The sequence below is a fragment of the Mustela putorius genome, unplaced genomic scaffold (genome assembly GCF_011764305.1).
Source record: "Mustela putorius furo isolate JIRA1106 unplaced genomic scaffold, ASM1176430v1.1 tig00003845_pilon_pilon_pilon, whole genome shotgun sequence".
In the NCBI taxonomy this organism is placed as follows: Eukaryota; Metazoa; Chordata; class Mammalia; order Carnivora; family Mustelidae; genus Mustela; species Mustela putorius.
The window spans coordinates 53,901,327-53,917,778 of record NW_025421998.1 but is presented as its reverse complement, the minus strand read 5'-3'; the positions used below and the strand labels follow the sequence as shown (position 1 = coordinate 53,917,778).

General features: G+C 40.9%; 1 protein-coding gene across 2 annotated transcripts in view; it reads left to right on the top strand.

Annotated features, from left to right (window-relative positions):
• RAPGEF5 (Rap guanine nucleotide exchange factor 5) overlaps window positions 1-16,452 on the top strand; it is a 223,277-nt gene that overhangs the window by 109,215 nt on the left and 97,610 nt on the right. For both annotated transcript variants that reach the window (XM_004743361.3, XM_013051672.2), the window contains exons 8-9: window positions 739-812; window positions 11,310-11,435. In XM_004743361.3, the coding sequence (XP_004743418.2) occupies window positions 739-812; window positions 11,310-11,435 (200 nt within the window). The remainder of the gene's footprint in view (window positions 1-738; window positions 813-11,309; window positions 11,436-16,452) is intronic.

Genomic DNA, 16,452 nt, shown 5'->3' with positions numbered 1-16,452 from the left:
GGAAGCTAGAGAATTCAAGGAAGACCTTTCGTGATGAACAGGGAATTCATACTTGATAAGATAAGCGATACATAGGCCAAAGCATGGCACTCTGTTTGTTTTTGGAGACTGATTATTTAAGCGGTGGTGCCCCAGCTGGATTGTATTAGAGGAATTAAGAGCTTTGTGTTAGGAAATGATTGCACTCACATGGAAAGGGTGACAAGGACTTGGATAGGGAGATGCTGGGGAAAATAAGAAGAGGTCGATTTGAGATTCCAGAGTTTGGAATTTTATAATAATGATGCACTGAAGTGGTCTGAATAGACAATATTATGCTTTCTTTATATGTGACCATAAACTACCAGCCAAAAACCCCCACTTTATTTAAAAAAAAAAATGTTCTCAGATAAACTTGACCAAAGCTTTCGACTACACCCCAATTCCCCCTTGGCTGAAGCCCAGTACTGACATGCTGATGTCGGGGTGGATTTAGGTGAAGAGAAGAAATGAGAGCAAACTTTTCCACTGCCCTTGATTTAATAAACAAGATAATGTACATGAAAAGTGCTCCCTGTGGTTAGTTAAACTTTCACCCAAATACTTAAGAAAAAAAAAATAGTGCTGATATTTACATTTTGTGACTCTACCTGGCATTATTTTTTCCTGCCAAATTACCATCTGAAAGAGAATGATCTGAAACTGTTTTCTTAAGGATACTACATTTTTTAACATTGTTTCTCTTTTTTTTGTTTAAAGCAATCGAACAAGAGGAAGAAAACGGTGACAAACACGTGATTGGGACAGAAGCTAGAGGTGTCCCAGATTCTCAGGTATGATCAGTTCTGTGGCCTTCTCTCATGACGCCTGTCTTCTGCACTGGGAATGCTGACATAAGGCAGGGGTTTGCAGATGATACAGATACAACCTTCTGTGTTCTGGAAAGAGTGGTATTCCTGGGAACAAAGTGCTTATTTTTGATAGAGAGGCATTTCACAGGAAGGATCCTAAATTGTTAATTATATTTGTAATTTGACTCATGAGGAAGGGACAGAGGGGCAGACATCCTCCACTTTCCAGAGAAAGCAAGGAAATAATTAAAGAGCTAAGAGAGACCACCCTAGAGCAGCCCACCCCCTGGAGACAGCAGAGAAGAATGGGCTGGCTGACAGCAGGACAGGCAGGGCTGGGCCACACGGATGGACGTGTGATGCCTTGCCTGCCAAAGATTCTCTGCCAACACCCACCATCTAATTCACAGCACAGATATGCTTTGACCAGCATCTCATCTCCAAACAGCACTGTGGCCTCACCACGTACACCCTAGCGTTCTCAAATGCTAACTTGGTGTAGATCAGAGCATTTAAAGATTCTTGGCGTGGCTGACCCATTATACTTCCTTTCCAGCTCTAAATCTATTGGTTCTGGTCAGAATAATTACATTAGCTTTTTCAATCAAGATGGCACAGGCTGCACTAGTTCAGTAAGTTGAAGGAAGGAACTGTTGGGAGCGTTTTGCTGTGGAGATACTGAAAATTCTGCCATCACCAAACTTATACTGAAATCGCCTTTCAGGCTTTCAAGCAAATGTGGGCAGGGATTTCCCCCACTAAATGTATTCCAGACTCTCTCAAAGGTTTCTTAAGTCATAAATTATTAGTGAGACAGGTATTTCTAAACATACGTTGTTGTTCTTTACTTGTTTTGAGCTTACTCTGTGGGCAAAAGTCTGTCGTAAGGGAATCGTATTTGTGTCTCAGGAGGATACACAGACCTGGCTTTTCAAGATTCTGTGGTTTTCTGTGGTTTTCTTCAGCTTTGCCACGAGTGTACATATACAGGAGGTACCGAGGTTCGAAATGAAAGCAGACAAAGCCAGTGAATCCATAATTCGATCAGAAATGGTTTCAATTTAGGTTTGAAAGGCAGGAATTAAGTTCACTGGGGGCCTAACTGTGGGTGACAGGCCTAGGCTGTGGAGGAAGGCAGGGAGCTGTCACCTCCTCTGACTCGTCTGAGAAAGCATGACCTCCTGCCACAGGACAAGCATCAGTTTTGTCAATTTTCGATTCTGCAGGCTATCTTTCCAAATGCTCTGGAGTTAGCATCCTCAGCGGTTCAAGTCATGGAGGGTGAGCTCAGAGAAAACTTTGAGAGTTTTGCCCTCAGAATAGAAATAAATGTTTGTGTGTGCCGATGGGTGTCTACGTTGACTCTAGAACATATTATTTTGATGTTTGGTGTACACACACATAACAGATAGAGCATCTGTATGCTGGGCTCGCTGGTATTTCACATTGTTGCGGTCTTCACTCCGCAGAATATTTTAAGCAGGCAGAAATTGATTTCTCACTCCTTCCCCAACCGCAGAAATACATTGCTCTGGGAAAAATGCCCTGGGGCTGTTGAAAACTTTGGATGTGTAAAGGGTTAAGATGGAGAGATGGGATCTCCTAGACACATTTCCCCCCTCCTGAAAACTCTAATTCTCTCCTCAGATGTTCCCTCCTTTCTTCCTTTTCTCCCTAAAAATATCTTTTCTGCCTGAGAAACTCCCTGTTTTAATGCAGAGATGTGTGGGGGGAGTGGAGCGAGCATGTAGACTTGGGTTTGCCTCCCAGCCCTTCTTCTGCACAGCCTGTGTCCTTACATGAGTTCTTCAGTGTCTAAGCACAGGTGTTCCTGCAGGGTGACATCAGTGACTTCATCACCATGGTGCCCTCAGCAGCCAAGTCCCTGCAGGTGACCGGCATGCGGGGTTTTCATCTCTGTGAAGTAGGTGGTCTGGGGGCTGACATGAGACAGTGTAGGACATACCAGCATGTGAGAGTTTCAGAGGCAGCATGTCTGAGGTCCAGAGTGAAGCCTTCAGGGCCGGATGGCCTCCTGGCTCTGCCGCTGGAGCCTGGGCAATGTGTTCTCTCCTGACCTTGGAGCCCTCTTCTGTCATAGTACTGAAATTTGGGTAGACTGTTACATGCAGTAGGCGCTCTCCAAAGCACTTTGTTTTATTCCCTGCACAACAAGCCCTTGATTTACCACCGCTTTACAGATGCACTGGTATGTGCCAGGGCCAGGAATCAAACCCAGGCGGTTCAGCTCTGACACCCTGGCTTTTTAAAATTTTTTTTCCCCAGTGTTCGAGATTCATTGTTTATGTACCACACCCAGTGTTCCATGCAATACACGCCCTCCTTAATACCCACCACCAGACAACCTGGCTTTTAATACTTGTGCTAACCTGCCTTTCTAACATCTGTAAAATGGGGGTCATGGTTGGGTTGTTTTAAGGGTTAGATGAAGATGTGTGAGGCAGAACAGTGCCCAGCACATAGTAAGTACTCAGAGAAGTTAATCTCTGTGAGTTACTGCCATGGTTGTGATCATCTGTCACATTGCTTTTCGGTTTGAATATCAAAGGTGTCTGGCTTGCTGGCAGTATTACTCTCTAACATTATGCTGTCTTCACATACATAAACGTTCTACACTCATTTATCACTCTTTTTTTTTTTTAAGATTTTATTTATTTATTTGACAGATCACAAGCAGGCAGAGAAGCAAGCAAAGAGAGAGGAGGAAGCAGGCTCCCCGCTGAGCAGAGAGCCCAATGCGGGACTCGATCCCAGGACCCTGGGATCATGACCTGAGCCGAAGGCAGAGGCTTTAACCCACGGAGCCACCCAGGCGCCACTCATTTATCACTCTTTATATAGGACTAAAGGATTAGAGAATTTTTTAATCAAAATGTGTAAAATTTGGGGGGCACCTGGGTGGCTCAGTTGGTGGAGCATCCAGCTTGTGATTTTGGCTCAGGTCGTGATCTCAGGATCGTAGGATTCAACCCCATGTTGGGCCCTGCACTCAGTGTGGGATCTGCTTGGGATTCTTTCTCCCTCTCCCTCTGCCCCTCTCCCAGCTCTCCCTCTCAAACAAATCTTTTAAATTAAAAAAAAAAATATATATATATATATAGATATATATCTATATATATATATAATTTTATATATAGATTTTACATTTATATATATATAAATATATATATTATATATATATAATTTTATATATATATAGATATATATCTATACATATATATATATAATTTTTGCAGTGCCTGGTTGGTTGAGCATCCAGTTCTCAGTTTTGGCTCAGGTCATGATCTCACGGTCATGTATTGAAGCTCACATTGGGCTCTGTTCTCAGTGGGGAGTCTATTTGAGACTCTCTCTCCCTCTGTCCCACACTCTCTCCTTGAATAAATAATATTGTAAATTTTTTTAAAAATGTAGAATTTTTGCCAGGTTCTAATTCAGGGCCCTTAATGTGATCTTTAATGAGTAATTTATAACATATTGAACTTTGTAAATTCTTCCTTTGCTTCAGGCATCCATTGACCACTGATTCAGTAATTATTTTCATGTCTCCTAGCCTCCATTTGTATCAATCATTTTAATATTAAGTGATGATAACTGTTAATTGTATAAAGTAATTGATTATCAGTAACCAAAGTGTGACTTCTTTTTTAATACATGGAAGAAAGCTGTTATTTAAGGCTGTGATCGTGATCATAGAAAATAGATGATCATTTAAAATCCTTTATGTTGGAATCTATTAGAATTTGCTTTTTTCTTCTTCTTTATCATTTGTCAACTTTGCTGCCCTGCTTAGCAGTGCGGAAAGCAATGTTTACAGACCTGAGCTGAAATTTCAGGTCCAAACAAGACAAAATATTAGTGTCCTCCCTACTCCAATATGAATGTTCAGGGAATCAAGTATTTGAAATACATAAACCTTTTACTTCATCAGCTATGTAAATGTATGGCAGTGCATTTTTTAGTTTTATCAGAAGAGCAAATTATGTAAGTATAATAGATTAAGAAAATATTTGAGGGAAACAGCAATTATAAATTCCATGTAATTATGGCTTCTGCCTCCTTCCCTCCTCCCACTCTGCTCTGGCAGGATGGAGCTTCATACAGTGTTTATATAGGATGGTTCTGTCTGACCAAAATGCAATTACAGAAAGGAGGAGGATCCGAGAAGTGAGCCTTCCTGAAGTTGGTGCCTTACCTGGACAGGGAGGGGCCAGGAGTCCCTGAATGACTCTCAGGCTCTGTGATGCCCCAGCATGGTGTCTGAGGCCTGTCCTAGTGATGCCCTGGGTGGGAGTAAACCTGCCTCACGCTCCCCATCACATGCACTTTTCACTGTGGACGCCACGTGGCCCTTTCCCTCAAGGAAGGGGTATATTTTTGTAGCCCATCCAAGAGGAAATTTTTCATAGTTTCTTTTCCTCTCTGAAGAAATTTGAGAAAATGAATACTTGGTGCCCTACAAAATAAAATAGCTATTTATTATTATTATTATTAATTTATAATTTATTATTATATTTAATATAGTATAAATATTATTATTCTATAATTACCATATGATATATTCTAGTATATATTACATATTACGTTATGTTATTATTTTTAATTTTTCTTTTTAAGATTTTTTAATTTATTTGTTAGAGCGCAAGCACAGGCAGACAGAGTGGCAGGCTAGAGGCAGAGGGAGAAGCGGGCTCCCCGCTGAGCAAGGAGCCCGATATGGGACTCGATCCCAGGACGCTGGGATCATGACCTGAGCCAAAGGCAGCCGCTTAACCAACTGAGCCACCCGGGCATCCCTATTTTTAATTTTTTAAAAGGTTTTATCTATCTATTTGAGAGAGAGCATGAGAAGGGAGAGGTCAGAGGGAGAAGCAGATTCCCTGCTGAGCAGGGAGCCCGATGTGGGACTCGATCCCAGGACTCCAAGACCATGACCTGAGCCGAAGGCAGTCACTCAACCAACTGGGCCACCCAGGCGCCCCCATATTATGTTATATTATTGATATGTTATATGTTTTAATGTATTATTTTTATATATTTGCTATTAATATTATATCTAATTTATTATTATTTAGTGTGAATTGTGTTCAGAATTTTCCTGGAAGGGATTCCTTTTTTTTTTTAATTTTTTTTTTTTTTTAATAAACATATAATGTATTATTAGCCCCAGCGGTATAGGTCTGTGAATCGCCAGGTTTACACACTTCACAGCACTCATCATATCACACACCATCCCCAATGTCCATAACCCCACCACCACTGGAAGGGATTCTTAATATTTGTTGCTTAGGGAGTATGTGCATACAGTTGAGTCAAATAATATATCTTCCCATCCTATCAGTGTTTCATCATTTGAATTTTCTAATTTACTTTACAAATTTCTGTGTGAGAGTGAATTGTTAAAGAAGTGACTCTATTTAGTAATAAATAAGAATTTATCCAAATACCATGAACCTGTATTAAGTAGCATTCTGTTACTACAAAAGTGCTTACTTGAAGCGTGGGCTCTTTTGTTCTAGTTTTCCTTCTCTTTTTGCATGATATTTTACCTAAGTGTTTTAGAGAAAGTGGTTTTTAAAGTGAAGATAATGCAAACAGTGTTTTCATACACGAAATGTGCTCTTTCACCTTTTGTCATGAAGGTGTTTCATATATCATCCTTGTAGTGTTCCTAAGGGAATCCTGTCCAAGCACCATTTAACCACAGAAAGAATGGACCCAACATTTTTATGACTCCGTTTATAAAAGAAACAGACTTTAATTTACATTCACAACATTGCTCTCCTCAAACACTGAAAATCATATGAATAGCTTTAATTATACATTACAGAGATTTTTTTTTTTTCAAAGCAGACCTTGAAATGAGGCTCTTAAATAACTCTTCTGACAGTTCCAGATTAATCTTTTATTTTTTTTCTGGCTTAGCAGTGTTAGGTAAACTGTTTATAATTAATTTTGTATAGACAAATTAAGTAGTTCAAGAAGTGAAAGTCTAGATCAAGGGCTGTTACTTATCTTGCTTCTCCTGCCATAACAAAGCTCCCAAAATGTATTAATAAATTCATGGGTTTTTCAAATTAAATCACTAAATTACAGAGCTGTGAAAGGGACCCCCAGAGAACATCTGGCTGAGCACGGTGCTTCCTCAGAGGACTGTCTTAGAAACTATTTAGGATGTATGGGCATCTCTCTGGGCTTCAAGTTCTCTAGGGAATGAAGAAGCATTCATAACCCTCCTGGAAAGCCTTTTTTTTGATGGTTGTTATGTAAGGAGTGCTGTAGAATTGATTATCTTATAAAAAGACATCTAGAAATCATGCAGAAACCAGAAAATTCAAGACTGTAATATTCCTTTTTTAATTACAAGATGTTTTAATTATAAATATGAAACAATTGCTCTGAAATCCATTCTTAAAAGTAATAGCATTTTGTGTTTAAAATACATAATTTGTGCACCCAAGTACCTTGTTCTAATAAAAATATGTTTCCTCATTAAAGAAGAGTCTATATTTAGAATCCTAAGCATATGATCTAAAGAATGTTTATTGTTACTTAATCATCATGTTCCCACAGAAACCAAAAAAACAATTAAGGTGTCTTAAGTTTTCACTACTCAGTCCCACCGTCTTTTTGCTAATGATATCAGTTATTTTTTAAAAATGTATATGATGGGGTACCTATGTAGCTCAGTTGCTTAGGCTTCCGATTCTTGGTTTTGGCTCAGGTCATGACCTTGAGTTGTGAGGTCAAGCCCTACATTGGGCTCCGGGCTGAGCCTGGAGTCTGCTTGAGATTTTTTCTCCCTCTTCCTCTGCCTCTCCCCCCACGTACACACACTCTCTCTGTCTCTCGAAAATAAAAAAACATCTGGGGCACCTGGGTAGCTCAGTGGGTTAAAGTCTCTGCCTTCAGCTCAGGTCATGATCCCAGTGTCCTAGGATCGAGCCCCGCATTGGGCTCTCTGCTCAGCGGGGAGTCTGCTTCCTCCTCTCCCTGCCTGCCTCTCTGCCTACTTGTGATCTGTCAAATAAATAAATAAAATCTTTTAAAAAAAAATAAATAAAATCTTTAAAAAAAAACAAAGAATGTGCATGGATCTGTCTCCCATATACATACCATGGAAAGACCGTCTCCAAATCAGAACACATGGGAGCTTAGCCCAGTTAACTCTGAAACCTGTGCTGGTGAGGAGGAACAGGCTCAGTCTCATGCCTGTTTAGTTCTAAGACGCTTTCCTCCTACGTATCCCCCTTCCTGGCCCCAGCCCCCCCACACACACACACTCTGTTATACAGGGCACCCCACTGGGGAGCACGGAGAGATTAGGACTAATCCATCACACTGGGAAATAAACAACCACAGGGCAGGTCCTAAGGTTGCAGGGTCACGAACCTCCTCTCTAGGCTCGCAGGACAGTATGTTAAATGCTGTCAGGATGACATGGATGGAGAGAGAAGAAATTCTAGCTGGCCGACATCAATGAATTTTTTAGATAACAGAAATTTATTCCTCTAAGTGTCAGAGCTTTTAAAGGATGTTAATCATTTGTAATATAGGAATCCCCCTCCCTAGTTTCCTTGCCTTTTTAGTTTGAAGGAGGATATTTAACACCACTGATCCTCTTGTACCTCTCTAGTATTGATTAAAAGTGCCTCTTCAAGATCAGCTCATGTATTTAGCATTACATCAGGTAATGGGCTCCATTAAAATCCCAAGAAACAGAAACATGCTCCAAGGAGCATGGCTAGTATGGTAAAGGGATCTAAAAATAAAATCAAGTGGGCCCTTAGTAGTGCTTGACCATCTTATACTACTTCCCTTGTCCTGTTTCCTTCCAGGTTGGGAGGCAGCAAACCACAGTTGACTCCCAGTTTTTGTAAGTGAAGTGTTACTGGAACACAGCTGTGCTTTTTCACCCACCTATCATATCTGCTGCTTTTGTACTAAAACTGCAGAACTGGGTAGTGGCCCGAGAGACCATGTTGCCTACGAATCCTGGAATATGGACACTCTGGCCCTTTCCCAAAAAACTGGCCAACCCTCGCCATTGCAATGACCACTACATGCATTCTTTTATTATACCTCCACAGCATCTTCTCATATTCTCTACTCTCAGCTAATAACTTGACTTATTCTTTGGGGAAATAGAAGCATTCAAAAGAGAATTTCCAGGAGGGCCTGGGTGGCTGTTGGTTAAGCGTCCAACTCTTGATTTCATCTTAGGTCATGATCTCAGGGTCCTGGGATCGAGCCCCATGTCCAGCTCCTGGCTCTCCTGGGAGTCTGCTTGAGATTCTCTGCCTCTACCCCTCCCTCACCTTGCACACATGCACATGCGCGCTCTCTCTCTCTCTCTCATCCTTAAGAAGAGAAATATGTCCACCGACCTGAATATTTACCCATGTACTTTACCTGCCCTCCTGTTACAGTGAGTGACATGTTCACAGTCCTGTTTCTGTCTGATAGTAGATATTTATGCTTTCTTTGAGCCCAAAATGCCCCCTCTCCATCCCGCATCCTCAGGTTTCCCTCTGTGCTGGATGATTTCTAATAAGATAAGCAGACGGGAACATCCCTCACCATAAACAAGCAAGCAAGCAAAACTCCTTTCAACATCACTCCTGAGCTAGTGTCCTGTTGCTTGTAACAAAACTCCTCAGAAGGGTTGTTGCTCATTCTCTGTTGAACCCTGAGCTAATGCAGCTTTTTTCCCCCCTACCACTTTTTTTGCTCTAAAAGAAACTATCCTCAAAAGCCACCGATTACTTCTGTCAAAATTCTGTCAAATCTATCATTTCGAAACTATCATACTTGACATTTCAGCAGCACTCCATACAGTTTTTCTCTCCCTCCTCCTTAAAACACCTTCTTCACTACTCACTGGTTTCTCCTCCTAGAGGAGGGTCTTGGTGGCGGAATCCCGAGCTCAGCGAGGAGTCTGCTTATGGATCTGTCTCCCTCTCCTTCTGCCCCTCTCCCCACTCACTCACTCTCTCCCTCTCTTTTTAGAATAAATAAATAAATAGATAGATAGATAGATAAATGAATAAATCTTTTTAAAAAATTCAAATAAAAGGCAAAACTGGTACTCATGGCTTGACGTTGAGTGATTTCGGAGTTTTGTCTAGTGTGGTAAGGGACTTTCCAACAACCGTGACTCTCCGACAGTACACAGGCTCTCTTAAGATAAACTGTGATCCCTGTGCAAGAAGCTTGGAGACAAACTGGACGGCCGCTTGTGAGGGATATTTTAAAAATAAACATCTGACTTTGGGGGAGGAATTCCACTTGCTGTCTCCTGGGAATCTGTGATTTGGGCCACTTGAAGAATTTTCTGTTTCCTTCCTAGTTGTTGGAGAAGTGGTTAGATAAGGAGCTATCTTTGCTCTTGGGAATAAAGATAATAGTCATTGTTTCGCTTGCATGGAGGATCCCATTTTATCGATGCCCGCTCAACAAAATGGTTATCTTTGGCACAATTAAGACCATGAAGCTGAACATCACTTGCTGGCCCCTTCTTCATATTTGGTCCTGTTGCTAGGTCCATTCAAATCCTGTACATTAAAAAAATAAGAAAAATCCTGTATAGTTGCATTGTAGATTCCCAAATTTTGATTGCTCCTACCAAGAATAACTTCAGATTTCATTAATCATGTCCTGATAGGTCAGGACATTTTTTTTTTTTTAATAATTTGAGCAGAAACAGTTAACAATTTGTGTTACAATGAACATCTTGTTTTTCTAATGAAAGTCTTAGATTCTTCTCCTTCATATTATTGTTACTTAGGTACTTTGGCATAATAAAAAATGTGATGCTTAATGGTTCATTTCCAATCCCTGATGACATTTGAAGCTTTCTTTTTGCAGTTTATTTTTAATAAACTTTTTAAAAATCATGTTTCATGGAACATTAGAAGTACTTTGCTAATAATGCCCCACAGTAATTTTCCAGTTGTTAAAAAGAAAAATCTTGTGATCTTGTTAAACTCCGTATTTATACATGGAATAATCTGGTGGCGTAAAAGAATTAGGAGCTTGTGTACTGTTATTTTTAGTCCTCTGTATCATTTCACCCTTTTTGTCAGAGTGGTTGCTGGCTAACTTTCCCATGAGTTTTTAACCTCTTGTGAGGCTTTGCTTATGTAACAGGAAACAGGCTGTCAGGAACAAATAGTGGCATATCAGGAGCTCACTTCAGGAGCAAATGATTTAGTTTGCTCTGCCCTTCCCTCTCTTAAAGTGGACTGATACGTGATCTGAACTTTAAGACTTGGGGTGTGAGCTTCCTCGGTTAAAATAATTCAGTTTCAGTTTTGGAAAGGCCAACTGTATGACCAAGACCAAGCATTAATGCAGACAACAGAGAAGATGAGCTTATTGTAAGGCGAATTGTGCAGTGGTGTCATGTCCTGGGACTGTGGATTTAAGTATATCTTCGCTTTCTCTCCGACTCTTAAGGCAGGAGTGATGTGCAAACTTCAGGAGAGAGATGACATCGGACGAATTGAACTGGTCCAGAAGCTGGCGAGAGAAAACTGTCAGTTTCTACAGACCGACAAAAAAGAACAGGAGAAATCTGAACACGTAAGCCCTTTTTCTCTTGGGGATGCAGGTTGGAAAGGGGTGAAAAGTGTTTCCGCCTGGCTGCATGCTTGAAGGAAAAAATATTTTAAATTCTTTAGTTTTGGGGGTTTTTCCCCCCCAAGTCATCCTCTTTACTAAAAATGACAGCTGCTCATAACTCAAAGCCAGACATTCACAACACTGGGTACATAAGAGAGCGCTCCTCAAAAGTAAATCCTGTAGAAATAGAAGAATATATGTAAGCAAATACGAATGCCTGTGTATGATTTTTGATTCAATGGCTTTCAAGTTTGACTTTGGGAATTCTACCCATCACATAGTTTGTGGAATATGAATTTTGGAAGAACATTCTGATGTACTTTTATGTTGAGTATGGCATGGCTCTAGTCACCAAACAAATGTACCCAGTAGAAAAAGGTAAGAACAGAATACTAGATTATAGACGCCTTCACCAAGTGGGAGAGTCAGAAGGGAGTTTTCCCAGTATCTTATGAATGTTTGTGTTCCAGCAAAAGCTCTGTTGTTTGCAAGGAGTTAAACTGGAGGAAAGGGATGCTCTGCTTCCTTCTCCTGAAAGCAGTAATTCAGATTGAACTTTAGAACTGAGAATGCTGTCCTCACGCTGGGGGGACAATGGCACCGCTTTCTTCTACTACACATTGTCATTGGTTGATTTTTTTGCTGTTGTTTGTAAGACTGAGTTCTCAGTGCTCAGCTATCCAGGGTTGCTCACGAAAGGGAAAATTCTTCAGTGTGTATAAACATGTCTTCATGTCTTCCTCTGACTTTAATTTTTCCTTGGAAGTTTATGTCCAACCCCTTCTAAAGGGGAAAAATTGCTTCATTTTTTTTTCTGCTCTCAGGCTCAGTACACATGCCAGGGGTTTACTGAGCAGGAGGTGAGATGAAATGTTCAAGGCGGCAGGCTGTTCAGTTGAACATAACACGCCCCTAACAGTGCAATGTCAGATGATAACAATTGGTGTCTCGAGGGGGAAAATAATCAAGCAGTTTCCAAGCCTTGCGACTGAGCTGTTTCAGGGGTGTCCGGCGACTTTCAGTGAGAGTGGACATCTTAGCAGCCTTCACTTCAGTAGGTACTACTGGAAAGTCCAGGAACTTGTTTCAGTTGTTAAAAGCATCCTGAAGGTTGACTGTATCAAAGACTGACCCTTAATCTCTGCCGTGTCCTTAGAATATTTGAGTATCCGGGGCACCTGGGTGGCTCAGTGGGTTAAAGCCTCTGCTTTCAGCTCAGGTCATGATCCCGGGATCCTGGGATCAAGCCCTGCATCAGACTCTCTGCTCAGCAGGGAGCCTGCTCCTCCCTCCCCCCCCACCCCCCCGCCTGCCTTTCTGCCTACTTGTAATCTCTCTCTGTCAAATAAATAAATAAAAATCTTAAAAAAAAAAAAAGAATATTTGAGTAGCCTAGTGTGTGACTTAAGTTTCTAATTAGAAGAGCAATAGTTTTCATTTGCCATATTTTGTTGATTTCAAAATGCACACTTCCCCTGCATTTTAGCATCTCTGAAATCAGGGTCATCTCAATGATTGATGATAGGAAAACACATCATGGGTTAACCGTCAGCATTTTCCCTTCCTAGCGGTTCTTAAAATGAATGATATATTTCACAATGAATTGCATATTCAGTGTAGTGGACCAGCAACAGCCTGCGGGTAGGGCAAGATCTTTTAAAGCCAAACCCATGGTAGAGTACCAATTCACCAAGGCTAGAAATCATCGGCCTTATGCCACAGACAACTTCAGGCTTCTTTTAAAAGATACCTACCAGTGTTGCCTTTGCCTTGTCTTTAGTTCAGTCTGGAATATTATAGTCAAAGCTAATGAGACGATCCTACCCTCCAAATATGTGTTGGAAATCCAAACTCGATGCTGGTAATTGTAACGACTTCTAACAGGAGACAGAAATTTAGTGGTAGAAGAGTGACAGCTTTGCTTTTGGTTATCTGCTATTGCTGTCTCCTTTATACCGATACCTAAAATGAAGTTTTCGTCCTTCAGCTTAAGATTGTAAAACGCAACACTAGGGTTTGTTACTTCTTACATGAATGTCGTGATATGAATGCATTAGCAGCTCTGATAGTGTTTATGCTCCTGAGAGGAAAGACGGTGTATAAATCAGCATTGGAATTACGGCCTTGCTACATAGACCTTTCTTTTTTTCTTTTTCTTTTTCTTTTCTTTTTTTTTTTTTTTTTGGAGCTTTGAGTGAGGAGATGTGAATATTCAAGCTCTTTCTTCCTCAGTGATGAATATAACCTCGGCTGTTCTGCCATGTCCCTCCTGCAGGATGACAGCAGTTGAACTACTCAGCTCTCGAGGCTGATACTGATGTTGTGTTCCACTCGATGGGTTATTTAATACTAGATGCTTATGCTTTTTGCAGTGACATATTAGGAACAAAAACCATCTGATAGATGATCTGACTCATTTAGGTCTTGAGCATTTGATGTTATCTCCATCTTTGCTTCCTCACGGAGTTCACCGTGTTCATGAGCTGGGGACGGCATTTGCCTTTTTCCTGCCCTCGCTCTCTTTTCAGTGGTGGTCATCTGCTCTGGCTCATGAAAACGCTGTTATAACACGCAGGATGTACAGAGGAAACCGCCGTTTACCCAGTGTAAACCCAGACCCGCAGTTTCTTCTTGTAATAGCAGTAACAATGATGACCCAACCCTGGAGCTACATACTGATTTCCTTTCTTTTATGATTTTAAAATGCTTCACCTACCTCATCTGCCATTCCTGGGCCAAAGCTATTTAAGGAGGCAATGGTGAAATTTGAGTTAAGACTCTAAGTTACCCATGGAGTCTTTTTTTTTCTTTTTTAACTAAACTACATTGCTTCTCCAGTTCTAGAATACCACATCACTTTAAATACGTATGTGCCAAAAATGAGAAAGCTGCTTTAAAGTACCACTGAATAGAAAAAGAAGCTTTTGTTGCTGGTGCATCTTGTTACAAAGAGATGGAGCTTCAAGCTTTCCAAGCAGGCATTTCTCCTATTTTCTCAGACTGGTCAATGCCATGATTATAAGTGCAGCTAATTAGAGACACACTTCGCTCTGAGCTTTTGGCAAGGTATTTCTGAAAGAAAAATATTTAAATGTATAATTACCACAAGTTTCTCAGGAAGCACTTGGTTTTCTTATTTTATATTAACAAGCTGTAGGCAAAATTAGCCCACACTCATTACTAAGTGTCGAAAATCATTATGTGAGAACTTTAAGAAGGGGACAGAGATTGGTTGTTTCTTCTAAACATTATGATAGTGGCGTTAAAATTTAGTCATTAACTCTTTAAAGAAATTATTTCTTTTGTAGGTAGGCATCACATTTCCTAGTCTTAATCAAATTATATTAATAAGGGAAAAGCCTGTGTTACCACAGGCCTTTCAGTTTACCTGGGGCTTTTCAGCTTGGCCTGGAAGGCTGACTAATGGCCCCAGCAGGGGGGACAGGGAAGAACCTGGTAGACAGAGGGACCAGCAAGAATGCACATGACTTGAGCGCTGGGTGATTCATGGGAATAAAGGGGAGTGGGTTGTGAGGGAGGTTACCATTCAGCTGCATAAGACCTAGTAAGCCACTGTAAAGAGTTTAGACTTGTTTTTCTGGCAAAGGAAAGCCATCAAATAAGCAAAGTGGCACAATCAGATGGAGTCTTTGTAAGATCCCTTTGGCATTGGAACAAATGAGTGGAAAAGAGGAGCGTGTTGGAGAGAACCCTTGGAAAACTATTGTAGTGAATCAGGTGAAAGGTGAAAGACTGAACCAGGGTGGTAGATGGGAAATGAGAAAGCTGTAGATGTAGATAAGAGATGGTAAAATTGGCAGGATTCGGTGACTGGTAATGAGCGGGTGGGAATGAGTGTTATTTTCTATTAGGTGGTAGACATTAGAATGTTCTGTTTAGCAATCGAATGGTTGGTCGCCTTCACCAAAAAGCTATAAAACATTTACCTTGCTTTTGTGTTCCCGCAGTATGTTTCAGGTGTCTGAGATACAAACTAAAGCACACTGTGTTTAACTTATTGGCACATTGTGAGCTGGGGATTCTGGATAGCGGCATGGAAACTATATAAGCCATCTTCTCAGACCAGACCTTTTGAAAATATCTTGGACAAACAGCACCTCTGGTAGCCCCCAAAAGAATTGGATTATTTAGCCAGAGTTTGGCATTTGCTGCAAAGATGTGTGTGCCATCTTTAGAATTAGCCGTGATTTCAGGAATGCTCTCTTGACCCATATAGTCTGAAATGGTAATACCATGCTGTTATTTTAGAATACTCTCAATTATTTATTCATTGAGCATACCTTTAGTAAAAGCAAAGTCATAGGGGATTCAGAATAACTATGGTGGATGTTTCCCTGAAGAAGTATAGTCATGTTGTGGAAAGAAGTCATTGACACAGGTAACTGAGATACAAGAAGACAGTGTTGGTAATCCCCAGAGAGATACACAGAAGTTAGAAGAAGAATTTCCACCTGGAAAACAGGAGTTTCTCTTACGGCAGAGATAAAGTTTGACGTGGACCTTAAAGTGGGTTTGGGTTCTATTAACAATTTAAATTGAAGAAGAGCATTGCTAGAAGGGAGAACAGCATTAGAAAATGCACAGAACGTCAAAGTACAAGGTATTTTTGGTCATCAGAAGACATTCTGTGTCACCAGCCCCAAGTGGGGCTGAAGGGCCGAAGGGAAGCAGGAGAAGGAAGATTTCTTGAGAATTGAGATTGGGACCAGACCATGGGGATTTTTTGAAGGCTGAAAAGTTTTACTGAATTCTAAAGTAATGAGAAGTCACTGATGACTTGGTTTTGTTAGTTTTCCTAGAAAAGGAGGAGTGGGGGCAGCACAGGGGGTGGGGAGCTCTTTTGAGGTAAATGATGTGCTTCAGTTTGGTACATTAGAAAACTGAGGCTGAGGAGTAGCTATGCAGAGCTGGGCTAAGAGCGGTCTCACGTCAGTTGGCTTCTAGGATGTATCTTCTC